Consider the following 17,846-nt stretch of genomic DNA (forward strand, 5'->3'; position numbering starts at 1 on the left):
GACTCCCCAGGGCAGACTCTTGGCATCATGTGAAGAACTTGATACCTGCTGGGAGGCAGAGATTGCAACAGGTAATTCTTGAGAAATGCTGCAAGCAGGCCCAGGTCTTTGTAGATGTATCTTCACCATCAACTACTAATATTTGCATTCTTCAGACTGTAGTTTTCCATTAACTGACCTCTATTCTCATCATATTAAACCTTCACTGGATCTCAGTTAAAATCTCAAGTGTTAGATGAGATCGTTGCTTTTGGGAGGAAGTAGCACTGTAGTCCTGTTGTTTCTGGCTGCTGCAGACTGTGACACAGTCACCTTCCTACCCTGAGATGACTATGCATATTTAGGAAGAAGACCTCTTGCTGTGAGGGATCTTTAGCAACAGTCAGAGCATTTCTTTGCCCAAAACTTTCCACTACTGAAAAAGCTCTGATATTTTCCTCCTAAGATTGCCATGCCAGACATGAAATTGCTCCTCTGCAGGGTCTGCTTAATTCCTATCTCTAATGATTTTTCACCCTGCAGGTAACCTGGAGCAAGCCAATGAAGAGCTGAGAGCAATAATTAAGAAAATCTGGAAGCGCACTAGTATGAAGCTGCTGGACCAGGTGGTGCCCCCCGCAGGTGGTGAGTGCAGAATCTTGTCCCAGTCTCTGAATCTCTTTGTCTTTTTCCCAACCTGACATGTCCTACCGCACCTCATGATCATCAGGTAGAGTATGGGAGACAGGCTTTCTTCTACAAGCTGTTACTTGCATTTCATCAGGCTAAGATCTGGTTTCGCCTGTACTAACATGACTACCATGTTCTTACTGCTAAGAAATCAGGGAAGGAAGAAGAAATGTATAAATAGGAGTTAGAAACCTTCATTCTGAGATCTTGCCCGAGTTTGATCATAGGTATTTGCTCACCTGGACATTACCTAGTGCCTGCTGGGGGCAAAGAAAGCAGGCAGAGCTAACTAGCTCCAGGGAGGATCTGACTGCACAAGAGATCTGACTTTACACTCAAGGATATAGCCCCTTCCCATAACCCCTTTGTATGTAGCAGATCTGCCTCTACTATGGTATATAGCTTTTTTAATGTAATGTTACTACTTTCTACTATGATACCTGTCAAAGACTTGTACCTGTACTTGTATCTTCAGCCAATCTGAACTGATGTAACTGATTGCTGTGGATTTCTGTGCAGTGTAGCTGATGGGCTGTAATTACAAGGCCTCTATGTGACCCATTTACTGACCTTCTTGAGAGTCCAGATAGATGGGCATCCGGTGTGACCTTCACTAGCCTTCCAGGTGGTCCCAGGGGCTATAAAACAAAACACAGTTGCAGCCACATCCTGAACCTTGCTCAGCCCACTCTGAAGTCAGTGGATCATGTCTTATAAAATTTCCAGTGGGTTTGGAGAAGGGAGGAGAGTTACCTGGATAAAAACTCAGTGTACATTTTGCCTCATTGAGAGTTCATATTGAGTGAGAACACAGCAAGGACTGAGCCATGACTGCATTTCTGGGGAGAGGTCATAATTTAAGTTCGCTCATACCCATCCTAGGCACAGCCAGGTAGAATTTTAATGCAGAGAAAGGCCAGATCGGGTCTGGGGTGGATGGTCAGTCAGATGCTGTGGGTGAGCCCAGACTCTGAATACCCGAGGCTATCACAAGACAGAGCAGCATGCATTGACGCAGACTGGGAGGCTGCTGCTAGCAAGATCCTACATAGTAAATCAGTACCAGAGACTGCAAAGGTTAGAGGCACTTCACCATAACCACTGTACATCCAAAGGTGCATAGCTATAGGCATTCTCTGCCAGCAGAGCCAGTCTATCCAGATGCTATATGCACCTCTCCTCCAGACTGTTTACAGCATGCACTGACTCTGGAGAAATCCCTTCCTTCAGCCCTGCATCCTGATACTAAAAAAAGCAGAGATGTACTGCGGTACCTAGTGTTTCTGCTGAGAATTGTGAGCCTCACATTAGCAAATACACTGTTAAAAATCAGTTGCTTTTTTAGTTAACATTTTTTTAATACCACTTTCCAGATGACGAGGTGACTGTTGGGAAGTTCTACGCCACTTTCCTGATTCAGGAGTATTTCCGAAAGTTCAAGAAACGTAAAGAACAGGGCCTGGTGGGCAAGCCCTCCCAGCGCAACGCTCTCTCCTTGCAGGTGACAAACGGGCATAGGATGGACAGGGGTGGTACAGTAGAGGCATTAGACCCCACTTCCCTCTCAGACATTCTGGGGGCTGCAATGGGTTATCCCTACTCAAAAGGAGCTTGTAGACCCTTTGAATTACCACATCGATCCTTTTGGATAAACATGTATGTACCACAGGCTACATCCCATAGCTGGAGGTAGAAGGCATGAGTGAGGTATATCCACAGTTTATCAGTCTGCTGGTAATATTTGAAATTTGGGTTCCTTTCAGAGAACTGCTATGAAGTGTTCAGCAGACACTTGGCTGATTACCACATTCATTCTACCCTTTCTGAGGGGAGTCAATATAACAGGGTCAGGGAGAGCATGTTGCCAAGAAGAAAAATCAGTTAAAAAGCACAAAGCATTACTGGATGCCAGGGCCATCCAACAAACAGGACATCATGCTCTAAGACCTGGGATTTGTTCCCCACTGTGCTACATGTTCACTGGGTGGCCTACCAGGCTATGTGAAAGAATGAGAAAGCCCCATTGTCCCTCGAGTCTAGAGTAAGAAAGAAGGGTGATTCTGGAGCTCCAGCAAGCTGAAAAGTGCTGCGATGCAGGCACAGATACAGACTGAGGTCTTGGCATACCCACAGCTTACCTCCCCGTATGAACTCTCTGGAACAGATTTCAGTCAGTGAGGGGTTTGAGGACTGTCCAGGTCCAGATGCCAGAAGTTTAGTTATTAAATCCATATTTAAGCTACTGATTAAAAAGAAGAGTACATGGTTCAGCTGGAACTGTGGCTGCTCTAGGGCTTCTGGTTGTAGATCTGAGAACCCAAAGTTGAAAGCATGCAGACTTGCTTAATCAAGCCTGTGGATTTATGTCTATGTCCTGTTGTGATGAAGCCAAGGGACTAGCAACAAACATTCCTGGGTTGGATTGCTAAAGGTTTCTCCCTCTGTAAGCTGGAGATGAAAGAACGGAATTTGTTGGTGTTTTTCTAGGAGCTGAGGATGCTCTATTAAGTAAAAGGACCCCACAGTGCTTAGAAAGAAAAAGTACTGCTTTTATTTCTCATATACCCACTCGGAGATATGAAGCTCTACAGTTTGCTGTTTTGCAGGCTGGTCTGCGCACACTTCACGACATTGGGCCAGAGATCCGACGAGCAATTTCAGGAGACCTTACAGCTGAAGAAGAGCTAGATAAGGCCATGAAAGAAGCTGTTTCAGCTGCCTCTGAAGATGATATCTTCCGGGTAGGTGCTGAACAAGGTTACACACTGAGGCTAGACCAGTAGCTGAGCTCAAAGAGTGCTGTATTCTCTTTTATGCACTCTGTATTTCAGCTGAGTCCTCCTTCTTGTTTTCTAGACCCTACTAGAAAACAGAGTGGTGGAGTCAGTGTGCCAGGTCCTGAGATCTTTGCATAGTTTTTATCCCATTTTCTTTCCAGTGGAAGTTTCCTTCATAAAACCTAAATAAAATCTGAATGAGAATGGCCAAAGACTTCCAAAAAGTACACCAGAATCCAACAGAGCTCCTATGGAAGGAAAAATTTTTCTGAGCAAGTTACCTAAACGTTCTCTTTCTTATTTCATTCCTATTCATTGTAATTGTCTCCTCTGGTAATATTTCCTCTTCTTTGGCATTTTCCTCCTTTCCTTACAGAAAGATGCTGTCAGACCTTTTCATTACTCATCATCTAAACAGTAACATAACTGGCTCATTAAATCTTTCTCCATTTGTTCCTTCAGGTGATTAATAGTTTCTGATGCTCTTCTTAAATTCCCTCTCATGCCAAAATGTTGCTTTCCAACCGCACTGTGAAAACCAGACAGCAGTTACCTGGTTCTTGCATCCCTACCCAGTCCTGCATTTCCAAGACTGGTGGGAGGTGTAGAGACACTGTTGCCTCACCTATGCACCTGGCCAGTCCTCTGAAATATCTTAGAAAGCTAAACCTTTCCCAGCCTGCATGTTCCCAGTTTCTCTGATAGAGAAGTCCCTGCACTGTATCCTGGCAGAGAGAGGACCAGTGCCATCATGCACACTTTCGTCCCCACATTTTTTTTCCTCAACAACAGGCTAAGCAGGAAACACCAGCACCCTTGCACATCTTCTCATGCACAAAGGGAAAATCATTTATGTTCTTTTGACAGAGAGCTGGAGGCTTGTTTGGAAACCATGTCAGCTATTACCAAAGTGATGGCAGGAGTGCGTTCCCCCAGACATTCACCACCCAGCGACCTTTGCACATCAATAAGTCTGGCAACAACCAAGGCGATACCGAGTCTCCATCTCATGAGAAGCTGGTGGACTCCACCTTCACTCCCAGCAGCTACTCATCTTCAGGCTCCAATGCCAACATCAACAATGCCAACAACACTGCCCTGTGCCGCTTCCCCAGCCCACCCAGCTACCCCAGCACCGTCAGCACAGTGGAAGGCCACGGAACCCCCTTGTCACCCACCATACGTGTGCAGGAGGCTCCTTGGAAACTACCTTCCAAAAGGTAAGCTTCACAGCAGACAGTGGGTCAAGGGACCAGGGAGAGAAACGTGCATGCAAGCACCAGCCTACTGCTGCCTATCTGCAGTTACCCACCAGACATTGACCCACCTGCAGCCTGGACTGAGCCTTCTGGCTCTCCACTTGTGCCCACGGTGCAACAGATATGCATCAGCTGACCACTGCAAAGCAGCAGCACTCTCACTGACCCACACACTTGATTTTGTTGGGCTTTATCGTGAAGAAACCTTTGTAAGAACCAAAAGGAGCCTTATTTATCCCTCCTTCACCCCAGGGAAGTGTTTTATCAACTGGTGACTGACAGAGAAAGAGACTGTAATTCATCTCTGAAGTGCCCAAGGGGGAGCTTTGTAGAAGTCAGTGGTTTTTCAGTCAGTGGGTCACATCTCTACAGAGGTCACCAAAGGCATTCTGGGAGGAGGGAGGCAAGGTTTTCAGAGATGCCATACTGTTCAAAGCAAAGAAAATCCCCTTGTCTGTATGGCTTTCAGCCTGTCTGCACACAGATAACTAATATGAAAGGAGTATCAGTTTTGTCAGTGGGGAGCTTTTTAACCCTTTCAGTAACAGCAGGAAGGAGCTGGATTTTTTTTTTTTCAGTACAGAGGGTGGACAATGTGAAAAGCTGGAGAAATGCTGCCCCAGTAAAGGACAGAGGAAATTCAATGGATGCAGGATTGCCCAAATAAACAGTCCAGTGATTTTTCTATTTCATGCCTTCCTGAGGGAGGCCACAGGAGTTGCACAACATGTTACCATCTGCCTTCCCCCTTGTTGACCTGTGCTGATGTGACACTGCTAACATGGTGTTCTTTTCTCTCTTTGCTTCCTTGGGCACCTTCCTTGAATTAGGACGCATTACTACGAAACACTGGGACGGTACGTGTTCTCCCTCATACTTCTAATGCTCTCTGGGTGTAAGACCCATTGTTCATCCCGCTAAAAGTCCAAATCCCCATAAATGCTGAATAAAGTTCTTTTTGGTATCAGTAGACCTGAAAAAGAAGTAATGATCACCATGACATCTCCAGAAAATACTCCTAACTCAGAGCTTTTCTGCCCACAGGCAGGTAGTGATACATGGACTGTTTCTAGCTAGTTTCTAGATTTTGGGGTAGCTTTTTGAGTTTCTAGCTGGGCTCACACATCTAGGCACTCTCTGATCACAGCACAGTGACTTAAACCATGGCATGTTAATACAAAAATCCTGTATGATTTTGGCTAAACAGAAACTGTTGAGTACCTTAGCAGTTTTACTTGCCTCCCACCTCAGCAGGAAGGTCACTCCCGCACTGTCCTACAGGCCATTTTATACCATGCATATGCACATTTCTCCCAGTGCTTTTTGCCTAAACTAAATAAGAAAATAACATTTCTTACCCAGTCCATGGAAGATGAAAAAAACCTGCCACACTGTTCTCTTCTGTGAATGCCAGTAACAGGCTGACATTGGCTCCAGTACCTTCATGTCAGTATTTCAAAGACTCACACTACCTTCAGTTTTTACGCTGCTCCCCAGAAAACACAAACTCAGAATGGCGTTAAATATGAGAGCTGAGACATGAAACAGAGAGACAAGGAGGAGGCAAGCGGGGATTTAAGGGCTGTCACACTTCAGGGTTTGAACTGAATTCAGCAGAAGAACTCTGCAGTGAGTGAGAAGAAAAAAGGGACCAAAGATGGGAAAGACAGCAAGGAACAAGAGCATGAACAGGAGGCAGAGGGGAGAGATGGTGCAGAGTACAGGATGTGGGAGGCAGAGACCATACAGCACAGACCTGACAGGAGGGTTACTGGTAGTGTTTAGGAGGCTTCTCTGAAATTCATAACCAAGGCTTCTCCAACAAGGGAAAAAGCTGTATTTCCAAGACTTCATCTCAGATTTTACTTCAAGTTCAGTGGGGTATATCTTTGGAAATGTGGTCAGTGCGATGTGCACATGTATAAAGTACATGTAGTCACAAATTACAATAATGTGTTTACGTTATTGTTCAGCATTGATTTAAGAAACTCTCCCTCTGGAAGAGGACACAGACAAAGGTGGTTTCTTTGTATTTGTGAACTCTGCAGCTCTGCTCAGTCATTGGTTTTTCTACGATAGCTCTTCAACATTATAATAAACTAAGACAGATGGAGCCTGTCATTCTTGTCTTTGTAACAGGTTGTCTTTACCATCTCCATATCTTGACTTGTCTTTTTTGCTCATTAGCTCCAGTTCCAGAGACAGCCAGCTGGCAATTGTTTGCCAAGAGGAAGTGTCTCAGGATGAGACTTATGATGAAAATTTGAATGAAGACATTGAGTACTGTAGTGAACCAAGTCTGCTCTCTACCGAAATGTGAGCTTTGCAGCTTTAGTCAAGGTGTTTGGGTGGTTCTTTAATTGAGGGGGAGAGGTGGGAAAAGGTGACATTTTCCTACAAAAATTTCAATTTATGGGTAAGGCCAGAAGACTTTAGTCAGATAACTCATACATCAGATTTTTTTTTTTTTAATGCAGTTCAGCCCTGAGAAGTAACATCTAAAAGATATTTCACCTAGAATTTTCCTTCTTCTCTGAATGAGACATCTGGATCTGCAGGGCCTGCCCCATGTTCCCTTCTACCATCTAATGTTCCCACATCTCATCTGTAGAGTGGTGTCTCCCTCATGGTCTCTTATTACTGCTCCTGGATCAGCTATAGCTTGAAGCTAGCTCGCTACTGCATCCATTTGATAGCATGATCTTCTGTTTTCCCTGCTGGAAGAGGGGCTGTTCTGTTCAATATCAGCTGCTTTTCTAGAATCCCTCTGTTCTCCTTTCCAGGCTTGCATACCAAGATGATGAAAACAGACAACTCACTCCACCAGAAAACAACAAAGGAGAGGACACCCGACACTCTCCGAAGAAAGGGTTTCTGTGCTCCTCGGCACTAGGTAACCTCCCAGCACAACACATGGGCTGCGCTTTCCTCTGCCTCTGTTGAGTTCTCACCCCTTGATGAAGGAATCCCAGTGTCTGTGGGCACTGGTGTTGCTCTTTGCTGCATGTAACTCATGAGAACAGGAATCCCATGGCGTGCATATGATCGCGATCATGCACATGACTCTCTTGACTGTGTGCTCAGTCAACAGATGAATCTGTGGCTGTTTGGATAGTCCATGGCTGTTTGGATAGTCCACGTGATCTGTTTGATTAAGCCCGCCTGTGAATTAGGGGAGTTTATTAGAACACCGGAGGCTCTCCAAACAGTCACCAGGGAGTCACTGGATGGGCTAACATTGAGCCTATGGTGTTCTACTCTGTGTGTATTCAGCAGGGAGGAAACAGAGAGTGTCTCTTTTGTCTGCTATAAAGAAAACAGTGACTTTCAGATTAAGTTAATACAATACAAATTTGCTTTCTGTTGCGTTTGTACCCGGAGATTTTCAGCTGTTTAAGTGTGCAGACTATGCTCAGGCGAAATCCATGAATCACAAGACTTCATGAAACTACCAGAACAAATGTGAGAGCCTAGAAGAAAATGAGCTCTTTTATGCAGAATATTTTGCAGCCTTTTTCCTGAGTACTGGGGTGGAGAAAAGGAACATCTCGGGGAGAAACTACAAAGAATCCTGTATATAAAAGATACATAATATTTAATATATAAAATATATTATAAAATACATAATCTGTAAAATATATTCATACCAAAACTGTGACAGACTAGGTAGTGTGATGCTTAAAGTGAGGCTACTGAGTCTTCACTCAAATCCTTCAGAATGCTTGTACAATTGAGTATTTTAAAAGCATTTCCTTTATTTCAAAATTTAAAATATTAGGTAACAACAATTCCTATGTCTGTCTGTAAGCCCGAATTTGCAGTCAGTCCTTGATACAATGCTTCATTAACTACATGCTAGTGAATAATTATGCAGTGATATCATACTTGTTTTACTAGTTTTTTTTCTCTAGAAAGAGGAAATACTTTTCATCTGCATTGTACCTTTCATTCTGTTGGTTACAACACATTTCCTCCAACCTCTGAGAGGGCCTTTTCTCAACAAGTCAGTACTATAGATACCTACTATTTTCAGAATCCTAATTTTTTTCCTTCTTTAGAAAACTGGCAGTGGGATCAGGAAGTCCGCAAAGTATTTCAGTGTGCCATGAAGCTCTGTCTTTAATACTGGATTTATTTGCCATTCTTCAGAAGTAAAGCCTGTGCACTTTTCATAAACATATTTTGCAGTATTTTTAAATGCCTGCATAGGAAGTACCTTTCTCATATTTACAGAAGTAAAGTTTAATTTTATCTCAAGTAAACAATGCGACTATTTTAATAGTTCCCCCTAAAATGTTGTGGGCTTTTTTCTCAAGAGAAGAGAAGCTTTTTTCACTTCCCTTCTTTCCAAATTTTGAAAATGCTTCATATCTATATAAGCAGCCTTCCATTCACCAGTGAATTCAACCATTCATTAATTCACTGCCACTTGACCTTAATATAGACACAGCCTCATAAACTGTGGGATGTCTGGCAGCTAAGGGACAAAGATCACACACAAGCAGGAGGCTGGTGTCACCTGAGCAGCCTGACATCCCCTCCTGCACATTGTGTGCAGCCAGGCACAGCACCAGAGCCTCAGCTGCCATCATCAGTCCTGCTGGGGGCTTTACCTGGGCCAGAGAGGTCTGAGAACATGGCCACTGCTTAGGAAGGAAATGAGCTGCATGGTGTCTACCAGGACAGTGTTTTAAAAGAGGAAAAATTAAAATAATGGTGTAGAATTTTATCTTGCAGCTTGCTTGTAAGGTAGTGCTGGTTGGCCTGTGATGCTTGACTGCTTTTTGTAAATACAGTTGCTTTCAGAAAGGGCAAGGTGTTGAGGAAAAGTGGATACAGCATAAAATGGGGGTGTCTTTGCTATGTCTCCAACGGGATTGCACTAAGAGAAATTGAAAACAGATTACCTGTCGTATATTATGAGTGATGGACACAGTTGTGTATAATTGCTATTTCAGGTCGAAGAGCATCTTTTCACTTAGAGTGTCTGAAAAGACAGAAAAACCAGGGTGTAGATGTCTCGCAGAAGACAGTTCTGCCTTTGCATCTGGTACATCATCAGGTAAGCATTAATAACCACAAAGTACTCAGCAATGTAACTGGGACCCTACTATCTGCAGTGCCCCCCATTCTATGCCAATCAACTTTTTAAAAAACATTTGGGGTAGTTTCTCACCCATATCAGAAGTTCCATTTTTAGAAATCATATTTGCCATCATGCTCATTCCTGCTCCTAGGATTTTTATCATTCCCGGAAGAATGCTACAGAGACATGTCCTTTGGAGCCAGCAGTTATCATTTTCTGATGTTCATTAAAGAGTTTAAAAAAAAAAAAAAAAACCACCAAGCAAAAAACAAAACAAAAACAAAACAAAACAACTAACTAAAAGGTAAAAATAACTACCCAAATTGCATGGGCCATTGAAATTACACTGACTTTGATGGTAGTATGCACATGAATAAAATGTGCAGGGTCTACTTTAATATTAATTAAAGGTAACCGGTAACTGTAATTAATCACTTTAAAACATAAACTGATTACATGTAATTAATCAGCTTATTAAGCCCTTTGTAACTGCATTCAGCAGCCTAGCAAATGTATGCTTAGGCACAGACCTAAATGATTAGCCGGCTCTCATAGTCCAAAGTAGATTTGTGTCTTTTAGTTTGATGATACCACTTTTTGTCATCATAAAAGAAACAGGTGCAGATGGTGGTGCCAGCCTTGTAAGTGGGGCATCCTACTCTGTGCGGCCCCCCAAGTCAGGGCAGAACATCCTTCCCACCTCCTTAGGCTGCCACAGGGGCAGAGAATGCCACGTGGCAGGGGCTAAAGGAGTGAGAACTCCTAGCAGAGGAGTGAGAGATGAGTGCGCTTGAGGCTCCCTGGCTTTTCTCACCTCCACTCCCAGCCAGTTATCCTTTAAGGAACTGAACATAAAGCGGAAAGATTGGCTGTGCTGAGCACAACAGATTCAGTTGCTCATGAATGCTTGAAGGGGTATTCTCATTAAATACTCATACATCACGATGTGTAAATATATGCAGCTGAATCTCAAAGCAATCCCTAAGAGCTTCTTTCAACCTCCTCGGTACCATAGATTTAGGACAAAACACTTTATATATGTTCCTGCCAACAAGCTGAGAAACTGGTTAATTTGTCCTGTCTGACAGATCCAGGGCTCTCCTTGAAGTCCCAGCAGTTTAAGAGATGTGCTGAAGCCATCATATCTTGCAAGGCGTGACTTACACAGATGAATTTTAACAGCTTGCTTCCTCAATTAAATTTGATAGGAATCTGACATCTAATTCCTGAGATAATCTTGGTGAAGCTTGTAGATAACAAATAATTGATTATTTTGTTCATCTGTCATTGAAATCATCAGCGCAGTATGGTTATCAGTTCCCAAGGATTTCAGTGGCAGATGGACTGAGCTTCACTTAATTTTAGATACCCTAAAGTCAGCTGTCTACATAGTTTTAACCAGCCAGTTCAGTCTCACTGTGGTCAACAGAGGCAAAGAGCATCTTCAAAGGGCAAGTGTAAGTCTTGTCTAAGTCTTGTCCTCCAGACAGCATTTTCAGGTAGATATCCAAAGGAGACAGGAGACTTGCTGGTGTCTCTCTACACCAGGGGTGTCCCATTTCTTTTCACTGGGGCCACGTCAGCTTCGCAGTTGCCTTCAAAGGGCCAAATGTAGTTTTAGGGCTTTATAAATGTAACTACTCCTACACTCCCCCGGTGAAAATGAGTTTGACACCCCTGCTCTACACAGTCAGCTCAGACTAAACACATAGCCTTCAGATATCTGAAGCTGGATAAGACTAACCCCAACCCATACAAGAGGATTCTCTGCGACACAATCCACATGCTTTTGTATTTTCTATGCATTTATTCATTTGCTCATACTAAGCAGTAGTGAGCTCTGTGAGATGAGCTTATGACTCTGACGGCATTGCTTGGAACAAGGCAGCAGTCACCATGAATAAGGCATCAGATCAGCCCTGTGCAACAAGAGGTTTCTTGAGAAATTTGTCATAAAAGGAGGCCGGATGACTCAGAGGTTGTGTATATGATTACAGGAAGGACTGGATGGCTTGAAGTATAATCATCATTGATCCTCCCACCAACAGCAGATACCTTAAAATCCAGTGGTAGATTTATAGTTATTGCCAGCTGCAGACACATATAAATTTCACATCTGGTATCTGCTCAGGTTCCACAGTAGACGCTAACAGAAAACACAGCAATTGGCAGTAAAAGCTAGCAGCATGGGTGGTGGCAGTGGTGGGAAAATGAATTGCTGTCTCACCCACTGGAGAAGAGGTGGTGTTTCTGGCAAGGCTGTGAGGAGCAGGCTGCATCCCTCCTGTCGGTGCAGTGGCTCCAGGGCTAAAGAACCGCAGTCATGCGAATTTTCAGTCTGGTGCTTGGCACTAGTGCAGGATACGCCATTTAAAGGAAAGCTTACAAAATGAGTTCGCAGGAAACATCCAGACCATTGCAGGAGCTAGCAACTGTTTTCACAAGCCTCAAGATCCTCCAGGCTTTTCTCGGGTAGTTTCTCCAGAACCTCCTTATTCCAGCCCTGCTGCTAAGAGCAAATTCTCATCTGCATTGTTCCTCCTCTGTCCACAGGCGTTAGCGGTGGCCGGCCTGAGTCCCCTCCTCCAGCGAAGCCATTCCCCCACCATGTTTTCTCGGCTGTGTGCTACACCCCCTGCAACCCCCTGCAGCCGTGGCTGGCCGCAACAGACCATCCCGACTCTGCGTCTCGACAGGGCAGACTCCAGCGAGAAGCTCAACAGCAGTTTCCCATCAGTTCACTGCGGCTCTCGGTACCCGGATGACACCGGCTCCAGCAGCCCGAGGAGAGCCAGGCCGGTCTCCCTCACTGTCCCCAGCCAGAGCGGAGGGAGCAGCAGGCAGTTTCACGGCAGCGCAAGCAGCCTGGTTGAAGCGGTAAGACTGCAGAGCCACGAAGGACATGTGCAGTGTCATGGTCAACTAGAAACGTGGCCCTCAGAAGAGGAGGGCAACAGATATATTGCTGCCCACAATGCCAAGGGTGGAGAGCCCATCTCCAAGCAGGGGTTAGCAGTGTGCATGGGAGGAGAAGGAGTGCTGGGGAAAATACAGCGGTGAAGAGGGTTGTGTTGGGGTGCAACAGGGTTGATGATGCAGAGTACTAACGTATGTCTTTGTCTCTGGTTCCCTACATGCTTTTGAAGGTCTTGATTTCGGAAGGACTGATGCAGTTTGCTCAAGATCCAAAGTTCATTGAGGTCACAACCCAGGAGCTTGCAGATGCCTGTGACATGACGATAGAAGAGATGGAAAATGCAGCAGACAACATTCTCAATGGTAACAGCAAGCAGAGCCCCAATGGCAACCTCTTGCCTTTTGCTAACTGCAGGGACCCAGGGCAGGACAGTGCAGGAGAGGAAGAGGAAGAGGTGCAGAACCCGGATTGTAGAAAAAGTCAGGAGGAGCTCAAGGACAGCAGGATTTATATCAGCAGCCTGTAGTTGCCAGGGCTGGAAGCGATGCTGGTTTTTTATTTGTTTCAATGTTCCTAATGGGTTTGTTTCAGAAGTGCCTCACTGTTCTCGTGACCTGGAGTAACCGGAACAGCGTTCTTCATTCATTTCTGTTGGGACGAGTCGCAGAGTTGGGTGGTGTAAGAAAGCTTTTCAGGAGCGGATAGAACCCCAGCACGTGTCCATGAAGGAAGAGTGAGGAGGAGGAAGAGGAGGAGGAGAGCCAGCTCCCTCTTTTTTTCAGTCCCTGCACAAGGAATGACGGCTGCCTCCCGAGTGTGAAGGGGAACCTCAGCCTCCCGCCGACAGCCCTAGCCAAAAGGACCCTGCCTCAAACGGGTGTCTTTCGACTTTGCTTGTAAAAAAATCATTTTGCACATATTCTGTATGAGCCTCACCGTCTCCATAAAGCCAAGGCCCTCTGACGCGGGAGGAGAGGAGGACTTCTGCTCTGGATTCCCGCATCGCCCAGGGAAGGAGGAAGCAGAAGCCCCAGGACGCCCGCGGGGCAGGTGTCGGCGCTGCCCATCCCTGCCTAGACTCCCAGGCAAGCGGTCTCTGCCAACCAATCTGAGCTAAGGCAGCAACTCCTGCCAGCCAATCAGAGCTCGAGCAGTCACTTTCCAGCCAATCTGAGCTCAGGCAGTCTCCTGCTGACCAATCGGAGCTCAGATAGCTGGCCATGCCAGCCAATGGGAGAGTGAGGAGCAGGCTCTGTGGCGGGGCTGAGCAACCTGCCCTGCACTTGCTGAAATGGTGGTGGGCTTGCGTAGATCTCTCCTTGTTTTGCAGTTTGATATTTTCTTGAAAGCATGTTTGATTTTTTTTTTTTTTTATTTTTTTTTTTTTTTTTTTTGGAGGGAGAAGGGAGTGTTTACAATGTTTTGTAATCACCTACCTTTTTGTTTTGGTTTATTTTCACCTTTGCAAATGTTAAATTGGTTTGACCATGCTGTATTATTTAAACTGTTTTATTTTTTCTCCATTGAAATTTGGTAGAAATATAATGATAGACGAGTTTTACCAAGCATTATGTACACCAAGAATTTGTAATTTTATTTGCTAGTAATTGAAACCTCCTTTTTTTGTTGTTGTTTTATAATTTAAAGATAGTAGGCGATGCACTTGATATAGTCTTGCACATTTGAGTGATTGATTTGGGTTCTTTATAGTGCTAAGTATATCTGCGAGTGTGGGAGCAATATGGAGTGAGTGTGCGTGTGGGTGTGTGTAACTGCATGCAGTTCTCCACATCCTGGTTTGGGCTGCAGGAGTTCTGTATCTGGGGCCATTTGAATGCAAAAACAAACCACTGTCTCTGCTTTTGAAAGAGGAATCAGTAACTCTTTGCATTTTCTGTTCCACAAGATATGCAAAAACAATGCAATAATATTAATTTTAAAAATATAATTGTAAGTTGTGTTGGCATTAAAACTGTATAGAAAAAATTGGGGGGGGGAACAAAAAAAAAAAAAAACACCAAACCAGAAGGCGTTACGCTTCGATATATTCCGTGTGATGTTTTATTGCATTGATAATGTTTCTGTTGAAGAAACCGTTATACTTGAATTCAGGTCAGTTTCAGTATTTTCCAAATATTTTTTTAAAATGAATTGCAATTGTGCCAAGCAAAGATAATGAATTAAATTAAATTTGTTTTTAAAAAAGAGGAAAAAAATAGAAAAAAAAAAAAAGAAAAAAATAATCACTTCTTGTATATTTTGCTGCATGTCAAGTGAATCATTTCGTATTTGGAATGTGCCAAGCTTTATCTTTGAACTTTTAAGTGCTTTTCTACGTGTGGTTGGGGAAAGGGGTACTATTTTTTTTTTCCTTTTTTAATTTGTACAATGAACAAAGTGTACCTGGTGTAAGTAACTATTCTGCAATCCACTGACAGGTTGAACGTTACTGATTTTGCATATCTTGTGTTCATTTTTGTTCTTCTTCACTCCCTTTAAACACGCACGATGACTTTATTGGTAGAGAATCTTTTTTCCCGAGAGCGGGACATTTTATTCAGGCTTTGTTCCCTTTCCTTTTGTTCAGTTTCTCCGAAGGTCTCATCCTACTTGAGGGTGGCAAGACCCCCGAGCCTATTTGGCAGATCCATCCTACATATTCAGCTGGCACCAGCAATTCAAGGAGCAAGGGAAATTAAATCTTCTTTTGAATTTATTTTATGAAATAGTTAACCCTGATTGATCATAAGAGGATCCTGGGATAAGCAAAGGCAAGAGACAGAACTGTTAGCAAAGTAAAGTTATTAGACTCTAGTCTGGACTGAAAGCAGAGGGCAGGTGAGGGAGGGAGCTCTGGATCATTGCTTAGGAAAATTGCTGCAGTCTGGTCGAGATGAAGATGTTACCTTACTTTCTTGTGTTCCTGTGCATGGCCTAATCCCTATTCCCAGCCTTTAGTGGATGGGTCAGATTCTAAGTCACAAAACATCTGATGGCACAGCATGTCCCAGCTGTATTTCCCTCAACAGAGTGTGAACCTCTGTTGACTTTCCCCACACCAATAGATGGCCCCAACCTGTGAGAGAAGCTGAAAAACCAGGCAGGTATTGTTAGATTTTATGCAACGGATTTTTGTCTAGACTGCTGCTGTTTTTTCTCCCTTCTCAAGATGCTTCACAAACTTGCAGATCAGTGCTGAGCTACGAGGTGTGATCTGACTCAGAGCTAAAGTTTCATTCAAATATTGAGCTTCTGCAGCTGGCTGAGAACATCATTTATCGCATATGTTGATTACACTATTTTTGTAATGCCCTCATTTTCCTTCTCAATTCTCTGGGGCACAAAGCAGAAATAGCAAAGGATATTTTTGACAGTGCACTTTTTTCTGTGGCATTTTGAACCGGCCAGTAGCAGCTCAAGATACCTGGTAAACAAATCCTTCTAAACTAGGGAAATATTAATCAATTTATACAACCATCTGGCATCGGAGTCCTAATTCAGGACTTCCCTGGAGAAAGTAACCAGCTGATGTCAGTGAGTCTCATTCTTTCCATCCCTCATGAATGTACCGAGGTGGGCACCCAAGCGCATCTCCCTTTGAGAATTGGCTGTAGGTAGTACTCAAGTGCTCCAAAGCTACTTGAAAGGAAATAATGCTGTGCCCAGCTGCTCCTGAAAACTAAATCAGTGCAAGGGCTCCCTATCTCATCTTCTTCCACTAGAAAGTCCATCTGACCCTCCCAATGGGAGACAGAGGTCTTCTCTGCTCCTGAGAAACAAGGTACTGATCTAAATTAGTGGTGGCAATGGGCGGTTTGGATGCTTGACAGTGCATGACATCTTTTAGGATTTTTCTTGATGGGAAGGAAAATGGTGGAAAGGATTGTGCCCCACATGTTCCGGGTGAAACCTGTGACTCCTTTGGGGGTCAGAGCCTACAATGACCACAGGAAGTCTTGCTCTCTGCTGGAAGACCCCTTTAGGTCCCGCAGAGTGACAAACACATGGCTAACAGAGAATGCAGATGACTTCTGTGTTTTGAGGGGCAGGCGTTGAATTTAGTAATTGCTGATGCCAGCTGTCCAAATTTCTCTTTCTGGGGAGGGCAGCATATTTTATTTTTCATTTGAGGTACTTCAAATGTGCACATTGTGACAGGCCTGAGCAAAGAGCTACTGGCTCCTTCAGGTGAGTTGGAGTCTGGGGGACGATGGGAAGGTGGGGGCAGGTTTAATTCCTGGACTGTCCTTCTTTCCCTGTGTATGGGAGTGGATGGTGGGTACAATCACTGCGCTGTGGATGCAAGCTTTGAAGCAACTGATGGCTGAGGAGTGGCATGGAAGGAATGGGGAAAGCAATCTGCTGTTCACCACTGGGCATCTCTGACTTGCAAGAGTAAACTGCAGACTAAAGACATTTCTTATAAAACAACAAACCTCCTCCTTGTATCACTCCTGCTCATTATTCCAGGCAGTACTGGGCCAGCCACACCAGGTGCATTTCTTTTTTCCTTCCTTATTTCTGTGTGGCTGATGTGACGGGGAAGAAAGTGGAACTTATGATCCAGAGCTGGAGTTGCGTTACCCACAGACCTTTTCTGCATCATCTGCCTCTTCAGCTGGACACGTGAACGATGATGGTGTAGATGCTGCTGCTACTGTATGGGTCCCGCCTGTTTTTGTACCCTGCCCACCACACCCCAGCGCGGAGGGACAGCCAGAGAGGCACCATGTACAGAATCGCATCTATTTCTGCTTTGTTTTCTGACTCAGAACCCTGCCCCCAATGACTACAACAATGACGACAACAACAACAACAACAACAAAAAAAGGGCAAATGCATTTTTTACATTTCTTGATAATTTCCAAAGCAATGTATCATTGCTTTCTTTAGACTGACGCCAATATAACAGTTGTATGGGTCTCAGCCAGGCTCCTGTGTCTTTTCTGCCTGATAGTTTCAGATTGGTGTATGAAATGTATGCGCGTTTGCACACAGACACAATCATAAGAGGTGACGGCAGCACCAGCCCGTGGGGTTGTTCACCTGCGTCACAGATGAAGTTGAAGGCCTTGCTTCACGTGTATAGGTGAGAAACCCCAACCCGTCAGTCCAGTGAGCTGAAGTGAAGCAACCCT

The 17,846-nt window shown here is 44.3% G+C and overlaps 1 protein-coding gene across 34 annotated transcripts in view; it reads left to right on the forward strand.

Moving 5' to 3' along the window:
* CACNA1C (calcium voltage-gated channel subunit alpha1 C) overlaps nt 1-17,634 on the forward strand; it is a 488,413-nt gene extending 470,779 nt beyond the window's left edge. For 16 of the 34 annotated variants that reach the window (XM_071817650.1, XM_071817697.1, XM_071817753.1 and 13 more), the window contains 10 exons: nt 523-624; nt 2,043-2,170; nt 3,261-3,410; nt 4,314-4,666; nt 5,536-5,562; nt 6,893-7,021; nt 7,489-7,598; nt 9,664-9,767; nt 12,345-12,668; nt 12,938-17,634. In XM_071817650.1, the coding sequence (XP_071673751.1) occupies nt 523-624; nt 2,043-2,170; nt 3,261-3,410; nt 4,314-4,666; nt 5,536-5,562; nt 6,893-7,021; nt 7,489-7,598; nt 9,664-9,767; nt 12,345-12,668; nt 12,938-13,234 (1,724 nt within the window). In that variant the 3' untranslated portion in view covers nt 13,235-17,634. The remainder of the gene's footprint in view (nt 1-522; nt 625-2,042; nt 2,171-3,260; nt 3,411-4,313; nt 4,667-5,535; nt 5,563-6,892; nt 7,022-7,488; nt 7,599-9,663; nt 9,768-12,344; nt 12,669-12,937) is intronic. The other 18 variants (XM_071817786.1, XM_071817666.1, XM_071817736.1 and 15 more) reach the window with 3 other exon arrangements.
* Nucleotides 17,635-17,846: the final 212 nt, after the last annotated feature.

Source organism: Patagioenas fasciata, chromosome 1, assembly GCF_037038585.1.
Source record: "Patagioenas fasciata isolate bPatFas1 chromosome 1, bPatFas1.hap1, whole genome shotgun sequence".
Lineage (NCBI taxonomy): Eukaryota > Metazoa > Chordata > Aves > Columbiformes > Columbidae > Patagioenas > Patagioenas fasciata.